At 38.0% G+C, this 16289-nt stretch overlaps 1 protein-coding gene across 1 annotated transcript; it reads right to left on the bottom strand.

Annotated features, from left to right (window-relative positions):
• Positions 1–227: 227 nt before the first annotated feature.
• On the bottom strand, positions 228–15833 carry LOC111171009 (sulfotransferase 6B1-like). The gene is given in 8 exon segments (XM_089920379.1): positions 228–435; positions 607–703; positions 10206–10277; positions 10279–10319; positions 13974–14043; positions 14045–14096; positions 14099–14155; positions 15682–15833. Coding segments are annotated over 8 exon segments (732 nt in total). The 5' UTR covers positions 15821–15833; the 3' UTR covers positions 228–231.
• Between the last annotated feature and the right edge of the window lie 456 nt (positions 15834–16289).

Here is a 16289-nt window from a genome sequence, read left to right on the forward strand (position 1 = left end):
CTATCTGTTTGACACCTGTGTCTATCTTTCAATTGGTTCCTAACTGGGCCTGGGAAGGTCAACGTCTGGAAAGAATGTAGTTCAAAAATTTCACTTAATAAACTTAATAAACATTCACTGAGGGATGCCAATGTGCAATCCACTGTGCAAGGCATGGGGTGTACAAAGGTGAAATGAGAGATTAAAAATGGTGAGATGCAATTACTTCCAGATGTAAGCCCAGACAAAGCATCACATCTCTGACTTACCTTTCCTAAATACCAGGTTCCTATTAGATGTGAGGGCACAGATGGTATGATTTGGATCACAGTTTTCTTTGGTTGTATTATTTTTCATTTCAGTGAATGATGTTTTCCAAGCAATTTGATTAATTTCACCATCACTCATGCTTAAACCAAGGAAAGCAGTTATTTTCTTTATGGTTTTAGAAGGATCCTGAACAAAAAGCAAATAAATACACATATATATATATATGTATATAAAGTATATCTCATCAAAACACTAAATTCATTCTCTGAAACCTGAAAATGGAATTCATTCATTGATTTCCTGTTTTAACTTAATTCTACTTAAATTTTCATTGTTGAAATGGTAGAAAGGACTTACTTTCTTCATTTCTTCATAGGATATAATTAGAATGTTCTTAGCATTTTTGTGTTCTTCCCAGCTTAAAACGTGATCAAACCAGGATCCATATACAACAGAAGAAAAGTGAATTGTTGTGCTAATATTAAATGTTATAAAAAAGCTTTCATTGAACATTATCACTTTGCATCCCTGGGTTCTTCCCACTTCAGTGAAGTAGTCAAAGTAAGGCACACACGTATTAGACTCTGGAGGGCAAGAGTTTTCCTTCAAAGAGCTCAATTTCACTATTTCAAATAAATATAATATTGTGAAATGAAGCTGGATGGCCCCCTCTTTTAATTAGGCTGAGGTGTTTTTTTCTTATTTTTAGTAAATATTCTTTTATCATCAGAAGTGACAGCAGAGGGACTTCCCTGGTGGTCCGGTGGTTAGAACTCTGTGCTTCCACCGCAGGGGCCGTGGGTTCCAGCTCTGGTCAGGGAACAAAGATCCCGCAAGCCACGAGGCCAAAAAAAAACAGTGACAGCAGAACTACAAAGATACATATTTTCCCAGGAATTGTGTTTTGATATCTACCTTGGATCTTGGGAGAAATAGGGAAACCATAAGAATTTATCATTTTCTTCCTGTAAAATGACATGCTTTTCATAATGGTAAGTTCTTAGTACAAAAAGTTTATAAACATCCTCAAAACAAATTCTGTTCACTTACCTTAGTTCAAGGCTGAAAAATACAGTCTTAGAGATTTCTCTGTAGTTGATATTATTCCTTTTTCATTTCATTAAATTGACAGCCTTAAAAATCTCCAGGGTTTAAAAGTAAAATATTAAAAATGGGACTTCCCTGGTGGTGCAGTGGTTAGGAATCCACCTGCCAATGCAGGGGACATGGGTTCAACACCTGGTCTGGGAAGATCCCATATGCTGCAGAGCAACTAAGCCCGTGCGCCACAACTACTGAGCCTGCGCTCTAGAGCCCGCAAGCCACAACTACTGACCCCACGCACTGCAACTACTGAAGCCCAGGCACCTACAGTCCGTGCTCCACAAGAGAAGCCACCACAGTGAGAAGCCTGCGCACCATAACAGGGTAGTCCCAGCTCGCCACAACTAGAGAAAGCCCACTCACAGCAACGAAGACCCAACACAGCCAAAAAAAAAAAAATGTTGTATGCCACAGCAATAACCAAGTTTCTTTGTCAATTGCATTGTAATCAGATCTTTAACTGTGGCTTCTTAAATCTTTTGTCATTTGTAGACAGTTATTGTTTGTACTCTGATGCTTTTGCAAAAATGCTTCACCTTCAAGATTCACAGGAGGAACCTTCTGACAAGTACAGGTTTCTGATAGCTTTCAGATTATACTGCTGAACTGAAGAAATTAAAGAAATCTAATGGAAAATCTGATAGCTTAATAAAACTGTTAACAGAAGATTAAGATCAAGGATTAGTCACATAGGACTGAACAAATTGATGAATATGGTTATAATTTTTTAGTTTTTCTCTGAAATATTACTGGTTTTCAATCTGTGTTTTGAGCTATAAGGAAACCCTTCCCTTCAAGCTAATTATGACTTACAGCAATTTGGTAAGTTGTACCTTTGTAAGTAGAATTGAAATATTTATCTTTTCCCTCTACATGACCCCTCCAGAAATTGGAAACTCTTAGGTTCCCAGCAGCTTTATCAGGTGAATATGAAAGGCTGCCTCCTGGCAGCTGTAGGAATCTTGGGATACTTGGGGGACTTAGAGAAGAGAGGAGTCCATCCAAATCTATAGATATCATAGGCGGAATCTGACGTCAAGCCCTTGGTGTGGATTTCCTGGCCTTGAGAGGCCTTTTTAAAGTTCAATTTGATATTCTTTATAGAAAGTTCCAGCAGAGCCACCTTAAAAGAACCTGTATGATCAATTACACTTATGTAAATAATCAAGCCGAGTTTATTAAAACCAGACTTATTTTGCAAATAAATTAGTCTTAATTTGGCTACATTTGGTAGAAATGAGGGTAATTTTAGTAGACATAAAAAAAAATCATGCTGGGTTTCCCTGGTGGTGCAGTGGTTAAGAATCTGCCTGCCAATGCAGGGGACACAGGTTCGAGCCCTGGTCCGGGAAGATCCCACATACTGTGGAGCAACTAAGCCTGTGCGCTACAACTACTGAGCCTGCGCTCTAGAGACTGCGCACCACAACTACTGAAGCCCGCACGCCTAGGGCCTGTGCTCTGCAACAAGAGAAGGCAGCACAGTGAGAAGCCCACTCTCTGCAACTAGAGAAAGCCTGTTTGCAACAAACAAGACACAACACAGCCAAAAATAAAATAAATAAAATAAAATAAATTTATTTTAAAAAATCATGTTTTAGTGGACATTAAGTTCTACGGTTGTTGTCTTTGAGATTTTTTGTATTTACCACCTAAGACTCACTTCTCAGATGGCTCCTTCTTGCTGTGTTACATTACCAGAAAGACTTTTTTCTGAAACTAACTATCACAGTAACCTATCTTTGGAAGAAGAATAGATGCCCCATGACCTGCAACCAGGACATTGTGCACGCTGGAAAAGACGTCAGTTAAAGGAATCTTTACAGCCACGTTGGGAAGAACCCTATCAGGCATCCTCTCCTGAATGAACTGCAAATCCTGTTTCTAACACCTGACTAAAACCATCACTACCAGACCAGGATGAGAAGACAACATCTGAAGTGGACAGCTGACCCAAGATGCCGGACAAGGCTCATATAGCAATTACTCTGATAGCTGTTCATACTTTTACTGATGAACCAAATGTATTTCTTCCCTGGACTCAGTCGTTTTCCAGTTTGAAAAAGTCAATCCAACTTTTGTTTGTGGCCAACTGCCTATGTCCAATACTCCTAGTTTACCTTGGTAGATTTATCTTCTCCAGGATTCTAACTGGATGGCTCTTAGAAATTTTATTTTAGAAGAAAGAAATTCTAGTTTCATGCAAGCTAATGCTACCACCAGTATCAATAAGTGAGACCCTCTTACCTGACCAACTAATGACACTTGTTCTGAACCTGGCCATAAATACTCCTTTACACTAAATGTTAAATACTGGGTAGCAGTGGATTTATGGAACAAGTTTATGGCCTTGGCTTTCCCCAGGTTGGTTAGGAAGATGCACAATTGATTTCTTTTGGGCTCAAGGTCACTTACAGGAAGCCCTGAAACAGCCCCTGCCAATCTGCCTTTAATGTGAGCATGCTGGGTTTCGATGAGTTTTCCAATGGTATGACCATTTGGCTGTGACACTCTTGTCTTCACTAGGGATAGAAGATATCATTAATCACATGTAGGCTTTAACAAAATTTACTCAGCAAGCTTTGAATGATAATAATCAAGCCATTAGCTTGCTCAATTTGGAAGTCTCCATGATGAGAAAAGTGGTCCTACAGGATTGCATGGCCCTGGATATTCTAACTGCTTCTTGGGGGGGAACTTGTGCTATAATACATACTAAATGTTGGGTTTTTATACCTGATGGGTCTTCTAATGTAACCTGTATTATGACACATGAAGAATCAAATTTCCCCTATGAAAGATCCTCTTCCCAATCTAAGTGAAATACTAGGGAAATGGTTTGGTTTAGGAAGATCTTGGCTTCAGTCTTTACTAATGACATTGTTACTCCTACTGGCAATTTTGACTAGTTTGTGTAATTTATAAAGCGATAGTTTCTTGCCTCTCAAGCTGTGTATCAACTTCTACTAAGATAATGATATCTAAACTCGAAACTATCATATCTATAGTTCTCTATAATTTAATGAATGTGCACAATGCACATGCAAGGTAAAATTGGCACCAGTCCTATTGGACAACTTGGAATTGACTGTTACTCTTGACTGTCATATATCTTACTAGTACAACCCCCTAAAAGGAAAGAAAGAACCAAGCTATTAAGACCTGACATCAAGGGACATGGTGGACTCAGGCTGGGTAAGCAACCACCCTGGCATCAAGGGACCAAATATATGATTACCTAATGCTTTCTATTAAAAGATTAATGATCAAAAGCAGGAAATTGATTAATTAAAATTCATATTTTATGGCAAGATGAGAAAAATTTAAACATAAAAGTTTTCTCTGCCTGTTTGGACCTCCTCCCTCCCCTTTAGAGTGTCTGCATTAACCAGACATCCTCAGGAGAAAACATTCCTTCTTAATCTTGTAAGAAGTCATGATGACTCATGTACATGTAGATCTGGATCTGTAAACTATCAATAATACGTCATTTGACATATAACCCCTTGTCTCAAAACTTATATAACTGTGCTTTGACCTCTAACGGATGGAACTGTCCTCAGAGCTTTCTGAAAGACTGTCTCCTGGGTTTTAATCCTCAGATTGGCTTAAATAAAATTTTCCATTTTTTCTTAGGCTATTAATTATTTTTTTGTCGACATCTCCTCATCATCCAAAGATTTAATACTAGCTAATGCCTCAATCATAAAAGAGCTACTCTACTAGTGATTTCCTGAAGATCTGCTGACTGCTGATTCATTTTAATAAACATTTATTAAGCCATTATTGTCTTCCAAACATTGTGCTATACATTTAGGACATTAAATCTTTGAATAAATTGAAGTATAATTAACTCCAAACTAACTGCAGTTTTTCATGACTTCAGCTCCTGAGGAAGCAAAGGGCAAAAAAATAATGTATTATTTTTGGCTGTATCATATGGCATGCAGGATCTTAGTTCCCTGACCAGGGATCGAACCTTTGTCCCTTGCACTGGGAGCACAGAGTCTTAACCACTAGACCACCAGGGAAGTCCCATAATGTATTTTTAAAACAAGAATTTCCAGGACTACAGTGGTATCATTATAGTGTTAGCCCAATTTTCTGCTCCATAGGCCCATAAGACTATGTAATAAGAATCAGTGCCAAGAAGAGCTGCCCTGATACGATCTTCAGTTACTAGCAATCTCACTGCTATTTCAATGACTTACATAATACTTTATCTTAGAATTACCCAAATTACCATATCAGTGGTAAGAAGTTTATCTTCTAAGAATGGCCAACCTTTTCCAAGGCACAAAACACATGGTAGGAGAAAGATTGATTTTCTCTCAAATTTAGGAAGTCTCTAGAACCCCAGGCTATGCTCATAGTCTCAACCCGCCTCTCCACCCCCCCTCAGCAGCTACAGCCAAGCCCTGGTGATTAATGTCACTTCCTAGAGTTGCTGATGCTATGGAAGCTCCCAATACTGTCAGGGGAGCCCATGCTTCTATAGCCAGGAGGCTGAGGAGGGATAGAGACCCAGTGCCATACCCAGTGATTAGATGTAATTTACCTTGTCCATTATGGTTTTTCAGTAGGAAATATATTCCAACATGCCCGAAATAGATTTAAGAATAAACTTTGCATAATAGCCTGATCATAATGAGACCCAGCTATTCATTGACTAATTAATTCATTCTCCACCTTGTTCCAAAAGGACTTAAGCCAGCCGAAAGAATCTAAAGAAATTCACTGCCTGTGGCTTCCTTACTAATATAGGGAATTACAGTTTTGGTTCATTTTTTAATCAGAATCCTCATTGCCTAGGTCATGAGTAGACCTATGGCTTTAAAGAAAATACAGCTTCTAAAACAGATATGAAATATTCCTTTAATGGAAAATGTTTTTCTGCACATCGCTCACGAAATTACAGAATTATTCCATCACCTCCCGGCCTTAACATATGCCTGGATGGCCCTTCTTCTGCTATCCAAAATTACTCATTCCTCTGAAATGCCCCTAAATAGAAGTTGCTCTTTCTCAACCAACCCGTGTGTCTTAGGGTCTGGAGAGTGAGTCAGAAATCTCACTGCTTCCTACCCACTTCTAGAACGCCTCCCTCCTACAGAATCCAGGCTCCTTTGGGAATCATGTTTTTGAATATACTACTCTTTCCATCCTTGTCTCAGTCAGAAATCAGCCTTGGGATCTCTCTCCCACAGTCACTGAAGATTCTGATTTTCGACCAAAATCTTAATGGGTAGCTTCTACAATCTCCTATTCTGACCATTTTTTTCACTTTCTTCCTTTTATTCATCCCCTCAACAACTGACTTGCCAATACCTTCTTATTTGCCCTCTAATTGTTTATTTCAACCACCAAAAAGCACCCAGTGTTAAACTAAAGCATTTCCTCTTCTCTTCCTCTCTCTCCTTGCTGCTGAGTTCTGCTGAAGAAATTTACACAACTCTATGTATTTATACCACTGCAAATTCATTTTTCCAACTTTAAGGGCTCCAGAGCTGCCTGGAAAACCTATTTGTCCTGCATGAACACATTCTCTTATTCTTCACATCAGCTATTTCAAACCTCCCACATTTCCTGCAAACCCTGTGCCCTACACTTATATCCAGTTATAATGAGGATCTTAGTTTCTAGTTTCTAGAAAGTACTCTGATGATAGATAACTGTGCAGAAAACAAAACTCGCTGGGATGAAGTGGCCTAGGAAATATAAAGTTCTAAAGTTGTCTCCAGTTCTAATATAAAACTGGACAGGGGGCTGTAGGGGGAAAAAGTAAAAAGCTAATATTGCATCGAGAGATTAATCTGTCAGGATACTGCCAGAACGCAATTTATAGTTATTATGTAATTTGAAAACCTAAAGCGTATTTGTAAACTGAAAGAGAAAATTAAATGATTAGACAAATGTGTAGCTATGTATATCTTTACTGTCCTGTCTTGTCATATCATGTGTATTTATGTTTATGGTTTGGAATTGGGTACAGGGTATCATGATGCCTCAGTCATAAATTAATCTTTCTGGATAAATATCTACTTGTAACATTTCCACCCTAATGTGAAACTATTTAAGTCTGTGTGTGTTTAAATGTCTACGTTTAATAGAATAAGTGAGTAGGTTTCTACAGGAAACTTTAGCCATCACATAATTATAACCTCTAAATAATTCTACAAAATAGATAGTTTTGTTAGTCCTATTCTACATTAGGAATCTGAACCTCAGAACAGCTAAGCTACTTGTCCAAAGCCATACAGGGAATAAAATAGAGTCAGGACTTCATTCCAGTTCTTCTGTCTCCGTAGCCTGTTCTTTCTAATATATCATGTCATTTGCACATAACCCTCCCCTCAAATAGACACTGAAGAACATCCCTGACACGCAATCACATACATACAAACATCCCCTACCCCGCACACACAGGAAAACAAATACCCTATCTTATAAATAGTAAAAAGGGAAGCTACCACTCAAATAAATTTAACTAAAGCTTTAATGGTTCAGTGACTATTCCTCTTGTGACACAGTTGGCCTAGACTGGATTACGTGACTGTAGAATACTTACAAGTCAAATCCCTATGAACTCAGCTAAGAAGGTGTGAAAGAATCATCTGAAATATTTTTTCTGACTACACTCTGCTCTTCCCAGATATTCTGCCAGGACTCCTGACAATGGTAGCAAAGGTAGATGCACCGTGGTAGCTAGTTTGCTTCCCTGCGTGTGGCCTGGGTTGTGGCTGCCCTCATAGACAATCTCTAGAACAGGAGCAGGCCTAGTCAGACCATACCGAGAGGAAGCTTTGCCTTCCGGCACGACAAAATAATAGAGATATCGCCAAAGGAGAGCTCATGCAGTGCTAAGGGGTGGTGAACCAGTCTGTAATAGTTGGAGATGAACACAGCTTTTCTTTTTTTGAGGAAAAGCAGACTCAAGATCTGTTTTTTAAAAAATAATTTATGTATTTAAACTCTGCTTATTCCAAAGATGGAATTGAGGCAGAGTGAGGCATGCTAACTATCTTCAAATATTTAGAAGGCGATCAGGTGGAAGATGAATTAATGATCGGGGGACAGTTTTTTTGCTGGACGAGTTAAGGCACAGCGGTCAGAGCAAAGATTTTGGAGCTCACACTTGAATTATATCTTGGCTCTCCTCCTTATTAGTTATGCATCTGTGGATAAGATATTTGGCCTCCCAAGGCCTGCATTCCCCTCACCTGTAAAGTGAGGATAATAAGATCTACCTCATTTGTTCTAGTGAGGATGAAATGAGATCGTGTTTGCATAGCACTTAGCTGAATGGCTGTATCACATGGTACGGGCACAATCCATATCACAAGGTAAGATTTTTTAAAACATCTTAGCAGTACCAATATTGAATGTGTTGCTTTGGGGCAAGAGGGAGGGGTGTGAACTTGTCGAGGGTAAGAAGTTCAAGCTTAGCCTCTACAATTCCTGGGGATGTTGTAAAGGTGATTCAAACATCAGGTGGGTGTTTTAACCAGATGACCTTTAATATACCTGTCATTTCTGAAATTTGATGGTTCTACCAAATATGTGCCATTAGATAGGGAGCAACATAGAAAGAGGAGTTGAAACAGTGTGAGCACAGTATATTCTTCCTTAGGGATTACAGCAAAACAAAATATACCCTGTTGCTGGGACTTCCCTGGTGGCGCAGTGGTTGAGAATCCGCCTGCCAATGCAGGGGACACGGGTTTGAGCCCCAGTCCAGGAAGATCCCACCTGCCATGGAGCAACTAAGCCCATGCGTCACAACTACTGAGCCCGCGTGCTGCAACTACTGATGCCCATGCACCTGGAGCTCGTGCTCCGCAACAAGAGAAGCCACTGCAATGAGAAGCCTGCACACGGCAACGAAGAGTAGCCCCCGCTTGCCGCAACTAAAGAAAGCCTGCGCAGCAACAAAGATCCAACGCAGCCAAAAATAAAAACAAACAAACAAAAACCCTGCTGCTGGTGAGTTTCCAATGTCCTCATGTTAAGGTTATGCTTGCTGTGGCCTCTCTTAAATTAACAAGTAAAAGCTTAACAATTTGCAAGTAAAACAGCGAAAGTAGCAATTAAGTCCAGTGAGAGATAAGATCCTCAGGGAACACACCATTTCTAAATCATGTCTCTTCTAGATTCTGCATCATCTTGGTATATTATTTTTGTTTAATGAAAGCCTTGGGAATTCAGAAGAGTTTTGTTTTGTTTTGTTTTCTTTAAGTGCTCCAGACACCACTGAGTCAGGGAAAAAAGAATAAATCCAAAGGTCACACATGGTGGCAGGCCCAGCATGTGCTGCGCAGCTCAATAAATGATGTATCATTGTGGAGTTTTCAGAATAAATTACTTTCTGCCAAGTGTTAAGATGGCAAATTCTTTGTTATAATTGGGGAATTGGGTGTGTGTGTGTGTGTGTGTGTGTGTACTGTTTGACTTGTTTTATTTTCTGTGCAGGTGTATATAAGGCATGTTTCAAGCTACCTGTCTAGCTTTCAGCTGTATCTCACGGTACTCTAATCAGTGAATAATTACTTCACTGAAAAGACTGATGGTATATGAAAAAAAGAAATGCTTGATCAGAATTAATCTGTTCTGAAGACATTAAAACCAGCTAATAAGTCATTGCTCTTATGTACTTACTACCCATTGGTGATAAGAAAAACTGTGAGGGAGCAAAGTGAGAAAGAATTTGCTTAGAAGAAGCAAAAGAATAATCTATTCAAATCTATTTCTGAAAATAGGCAGTTAGGATTCATTTGAACTTTTGGAAAATGCTTTCATTTTGGGCAGAAATATTCCCTGTATATTATGAATAAAAATCATTGCTGTATTTACCATCTCCTCTTAGGAACAGCTCAAACAATTCATGCCATGTTTCAATGCCAGGGAGATTAGGGTTCTCTCTGTAGTGAAACAGCTGTATCTTTTGGATTCCTAGTGATGTAGATAATCTGTTAAAAAAAAATATCCATTTATTTTTGGAGGGAAATAGCCCCAACACAAAACATTTCCTAAAAGAAAGTAGCAGCCAAGCTCACCTGTGCAAGTCACAACTTTTTGGTAGCTTCAGCTGGTTATTAAACACAGACTTAGACCAGTGTGTCTCAAAACTTAAGGTGCAAAAGGTGCATAAAAATCATCAGCGGATCTGGTTAAAATGCAGATTCTCATTCCGAAGTTCCAGGATGAGGCCTGGCATTGTGCATTTCTAGCAAGCTCCCAGGCGATGTTGATGCTGCCAGCCCACTGACCACACTTTTTGAATTTATGTGACAAAATTTGGTAGTAATATTTTAGGGGCAGACTTGAGAGACCCTACTCATTTGAAGGACGAGATTAATTTTTTAATATCCATGTATTACAAAACATGATTTACATACAAGAAGATTTCTTACAAATTGTTCACATTTATAGGAAGAGGAATGCTTTGGAATTCCTTTTTGTACAATTTGATCCTCCAAAGAGCAGGGAATCTGTGATACCCTCCCACTTTATACAAATACTGCAACTGCAAGTTAATTTGATTCAATAAATATTAATTTAGTACCTATTGTATACCAGGCAGTGTGCAGTGTTCCAGAGGCAAGGAATAATGAGCAAGACAGAAATGATTCCAGCCCTCTCAAAACTTGCAGTCAAGTGAGGGAAGCAGATAATTAAACACACTCTTGACAGTGCAGTGTTACGAAGGTTATAACAGCGAAGTACAGAGAGCTTTAGGAGCATGTAAGAAACCTCTGGAAACCAGTGTGAGAAGTCTGGATGTAATAGGACTGTCCTCAATCATGGTCAGCATCGCTTGAGTACCAGATACTCTACTTGCTTTTTAAGTGAAAATCAAGGTGGACGCATTTTACTTAGATAAGGAAGTTTTCTCTGAGTCATTTTTAATACATATCTTTCCCTACTGTGTTCACAGTCCAGGTTGTGACCCTAATGCACAGCATCTGCTGCTCTTTACTTGAAAGATACACAAAGACCATGACACGCAGGAATGAAGAGCCACCTTTAACCCCACCATTATCTTCTCTTCATCCCAAGAGATAATTGTGGAGTAACCCAGCACCTCAGGCTTCCTCTAAATGCCCTAAGCTTCCTGAGCAGATTCACAAAACCCCAAGGCCCAGAGATGACAGTTTAAAAATCCACTGCCTTAACAAAAAGGAATAAATGGCCAAATTTTAAACCTTAGACATCCAGATGGAGACTTTTTTTTTTTGGTAGAGAGAAGAATTTTTTAGGGCCTTTGGAGAACCCTCCCTCAAAGTTGCATGTCAGTACGATCTAGTGGGAAGGGCAGTGCAACCCATTAACACATATTTTACCAAAAGAGGTTAAAAGAATGTGTTCTGTAACTATGCATGGTGACGAATGTTAAGTAGACAGTGTGGTGATAGTTTCGCAATACACATGAATATGGAATCACTATGTCATACATCTGAAACTAATATACTGTTATATGTCAATTACACTCAATAAACACGCAGATGTAGAGAACAACATATGGACACCAAGGGAGGTGGGGAAAGCGGTGGGGGCGTGATGGGATGAATTGGGAGATTGGGATTGACATATATACACTAATATGTATAAAATAGATAACTAATAAGAACCTGCTGTATAAAAAAATAAATTAAATTAAATTAAAAAAAAAACCACACACACACATCAAGGATGTACTCTAAGAAACTGTAAGAAACATTAGGGGGAGGTTGAGGGATATGAAGGGAAGGCAGAATAGTACTCTGGAGAAAAAATTAAATATTAACTAAATATTTAAAAAATTAAATTTTTTAAAAAATTAAAATTCTATTTAAAAAATTAAATATTAACTTATCATGAAATGAGCTGAAAACATAAATTTCATGTAAGAAAGTTGGGAAACATTATAAAAGGAGAGATAAAGGTTAGAAATAAAATATAGGAGGCCAAGTAGGGTAAAGTGCCGATAGGGAAAGATCGGAGGAGGAACTTACTCTCTGACTGGCCCTCCTGGGGCATTTAAGGCTTGTCCATCTCCCGAGCTCTCAGGGCTCGGCCATCAGCAAGAGGTGACAGATCATCCTCTAGGGAGACCAGGGGCAACCAGACAGTCTCAGTCCCCATTAAGGGTCACACTGAAATGATTGTACCTTCAGGCTGTAATGTTAGTGTGGTGGTTTTAAGACGCACCTTAACCTATCTGAGTTTCAGTTTCCTTACTTATAAGAGGAAAAATACCTACTCTTGTCATTGTTGTAATGTTTATAAAGCACAGCTTAATCTCTGGTAGCATTTGTTATCAGTTTTACTGTATTGCCCTGAGTAAAGGTAATTGAGCTTACCAGACTCCTTTCCTCCCCAAATCTCTCTCTCCTTGCCTTAGAGACAGGCTGTTTGAAATGAAGATGCTCCGTTGAGTCAAAATGTACTCAGGTTAGTATACTTTCACCTGTTCTGATAGATTTGCTTGGGATAAAAACAAAACTTCATGGCATTTGCCTCTCGTTGTGTTTACTTTTATTTGGGTGGAAGAGTAGATGATGTACATGGAAACACTGTGGTCGCAGAGTTATAATCATCGGAAGATCTGCTTCAATTTATGCACATTTGGTAGTTTTTTTAAGAATATGGCTGACATTGTTTAAAGAGGCTTCATTACTGGGAAATTGTTTACAGTGGACACATTTATCTTGCCTTTGCTTTACAAATATTATTCTCTTTTTTTTCTGATCATGCATTTCTCCATGAAAACAAATTTGAATAAGAAGTATATGAAGACAGAAGATATTCTTTAAAATTAGAAGTAACTTCTTTGTTTTTCTTTGGCTCTGTTGGGTCTTCGTTGCTGCACGCAGGCTTTCTCTAGTTGCGGCGAGCGGGGGCTACTCTTCTTTGTGGTGCCTGGGCTTCTCATTGCCGTGCCTTCTCCTGTTGTGGAGCACAGGCTCTAGGCGCACAGGCTTCAGTAGTTGCAACACGTGGGCTCAGTAGTTGTGGTGCACTGGCTTAGCTGCTCCACGGCATGTGGGATCTTCCCGGACCAGGGCTCAAACCCGTGTCCCCTGCATTGGCAGGCAGATTCTTAACCTCCGCACCACCAGGGAAGTCCCAGAAGTAACTTAAAATAATAATGTGGGGACTTTAAAAACGGCTTGAGGTAAATATTCTTTAGTGTTTTATATTATAGTTTATTTTTTATTCTTTTCCTATATAATCTTTTGCAAAAATTATAGATAAAATAATTAAAATAAAATTATTAAGGCAGTTTTTCTTTCTCTAGACATCAATATTTAAAGTAAAATGACTCCAACCAGATTCAGAATAGAATAAGACATTGTCTAGCATAATTACAGTTGACATAATGATTCAGATTTCTTTCATTACTGAAAGATAATAATTTTTTATGAGCTAGACACTGTGGTAACACCTATACACTCATTATCTTGTTTCATCTTCATCACACTATATGAGATGAATATTATTATCCCTGCATTAAATGAGGAAACCAAAGCTCAGAGAGCATCAGCAATTTTCAAAGGTCACATAGCTTGAAAGTGACACAGCAAGAATCCAAGTGCAGGTTTGTGTAACCCCAAGCCCCTGCCCTTAACCATTGAACTTACCTTGCATTGTTTTTGTTTAATATTCATTGGTAGCACATTGTAGTTCAAATGCGGTGGGATAACTCTTCTCACAGTACATTTTTTGCTCTTCAAATTTAGAACTGTCTCCCAATTCAATAGAGGTGTTAGGGTTATTCTAGCCTTGGTAATATTCTCAATGATTTTTGCAATCCAGTGAGTGCCTTCATAAGAAAATAAAATGAAATGCATTTTATAATTAAGTGATACTCGAAATGAATATAGAAAATTAGTATGAGGTTATAAAAGCAATGAATGCATTAATTTTATTATAAATAGTTATCCCCTCTTGACACCAACTGAAACCTGTTGAAACCTTTGAGATGTTAATTCACTTTACAGGAGGAATCACATTTTAAAGAGCATGAATAGTTATGAAAACTGTATATACTGTTTCCTCAGCTTGAAATACTCTTCTGTGTTACCACTCACTTCTAGTACCTTCTCTAATTCACAAACACACAGATCTTTTCATTCACGATTCCTACCGGTCCTGCAAGCTCATGCATCTTGCTGTATTAAAATCTGTCTTCTGAATCCCCACTCCCCTCTCATAATTGCTCTCTCTTTCTGTCCCTTGGAAGCAGCACACACCAGAAGAGAGTTGCCACTGCTTGCATTCATGTCTGTCTATTTCCCCCTTGAATATAGACACAGAATCTTATCTTTGTTTGTAAGCAAATACAGAGTAGTTGTGCAAACAAAGCATTTGAACAATGAACGAATGCCATATTCAAATGTCATGGAGATGCATACCTACTACCATGAAGTCTGGAAGAAATATCACTTTATGTTTACCTAAAGCAAATGAAGATATGCTCCAGTGCTGTAGACTATAGTAAATTGGAGCAAAGAGGTAGAAGTTTGGGTGGGGAGGGTGTTTCACTAATTTGAAAGCAATGCCCATAAAGGGTTTAAATGAGGCCTAGTTTCCATTTATCTCATTGTAAGTCCAATTAGATACAATATCAACAAATTTACAATTGACTAAATATTTAAACAGTGCTCTCTTTAACACTATATGTTTTAAATTTAAGAAAATTTTAGATTATAATGTTAATAAGTCTTAAATATGTATAATTATAATAGTCATATAAGTGCGACTCATATAGTAGTGATGTTTGCATTATTTTAATTAAACATACTGATTTATTCTGATGAAGAAGAGAGAATACACAGCTTTGTGTTGTTGAAAGGGACCTCCTGGCAACTAGTGGAAGATGTCAATTTATAGGCACCAGTACGTCCAGTGGAAGCCTTAAATATGGTTGTTTGTATATGGTATAAATTAGCCACCTGTTCTTATCAGCCCAGAAGAAAACAATTATTTATAAATCAATAATTAAGTACAAATTGAACAAAAGCTATTTATTTATCACTATGCCTGGCTCAAAGTATGAAGAGAATTCATAATGTTATAGATATTATGCTTATTATATGTATTAACATCTGTATGCCTTCATGAATAAAATAGAAACGAAAGTGTAGTAAAGCTCTAATTTCTCCAGTTGAATTTTCTCAAAGCACATCTTTTGGCTTTCTAATGTGAAGATTTTTCATTAAAATAAGCATTTAAGGTACTCTAATTTCCTGTGGAAAAATTCTGAAAAATAAATGTTTGATAAAATTTATTATGTGTATTATTATTATTGTATTTCTACATTATAAAATACATTAAAATAAGCTTTACCAGATTTTGGATAGGACACCAGAAACACATCATCTTCTCTTGTCTCAGAAGAATCCAGGGAATTTAAAAGTTCTTCTGAAGACATAGTAGAAAAGAGGAGTCCCTTGAATTTATGAAGAACACTCGACTCAGATGTCATGTTTCATCAAATCAATCAAACAGTATTTACTAAACACTAACTTTACACAAGGCACAGAGCAAGGGCTGTCCTTGATTTTAATCCTAGCTCACTGGCAATGTAATAACTGAGCTGACATTCCAATCAGAGGAACATATATATACCTTTTGCAATTCTTCACAAGAGTAATTTTTAAATGATAACTGAGCCAAAGGCTACTGTGAAAATGATGTTATCTGAATTTTGCTGATAACACATGTTACAAAATATTCCCTCCAACTTGACTCAGATAGTTTACATACACAGCTATCAAGTTATCAGAGTGTAATCATTATATTAAGGGACTAAGGTTCATCAAATCCTTTGTCCTAAATAAGGAGAGACTTTTAGTGGCTATAATGGATTATATCATTGTGGAAGTGACTGGAAAAATTGAGCTTCTTCTGGCTAATATTAACACACAGTAGAGGAAGCAGCTAGTATTGCATTT

Source organism: Delphinapterus leucas, chromosome 11 (genome assembly GCF_059928025.1).
Source record: "Delphinapterus leucas isolate spDelLeu-1000000601 "Yukka" chromosome 11, BTC_Dleu_Yukka2, whole genome shotgun sequence".
Taxonomy (NCBI): Eukaryota; Metazoa; Chordata; class Mammalia; order Artiodactyla; family Monodontidae; genus Delphinapterus; species Delphinapterus leucas.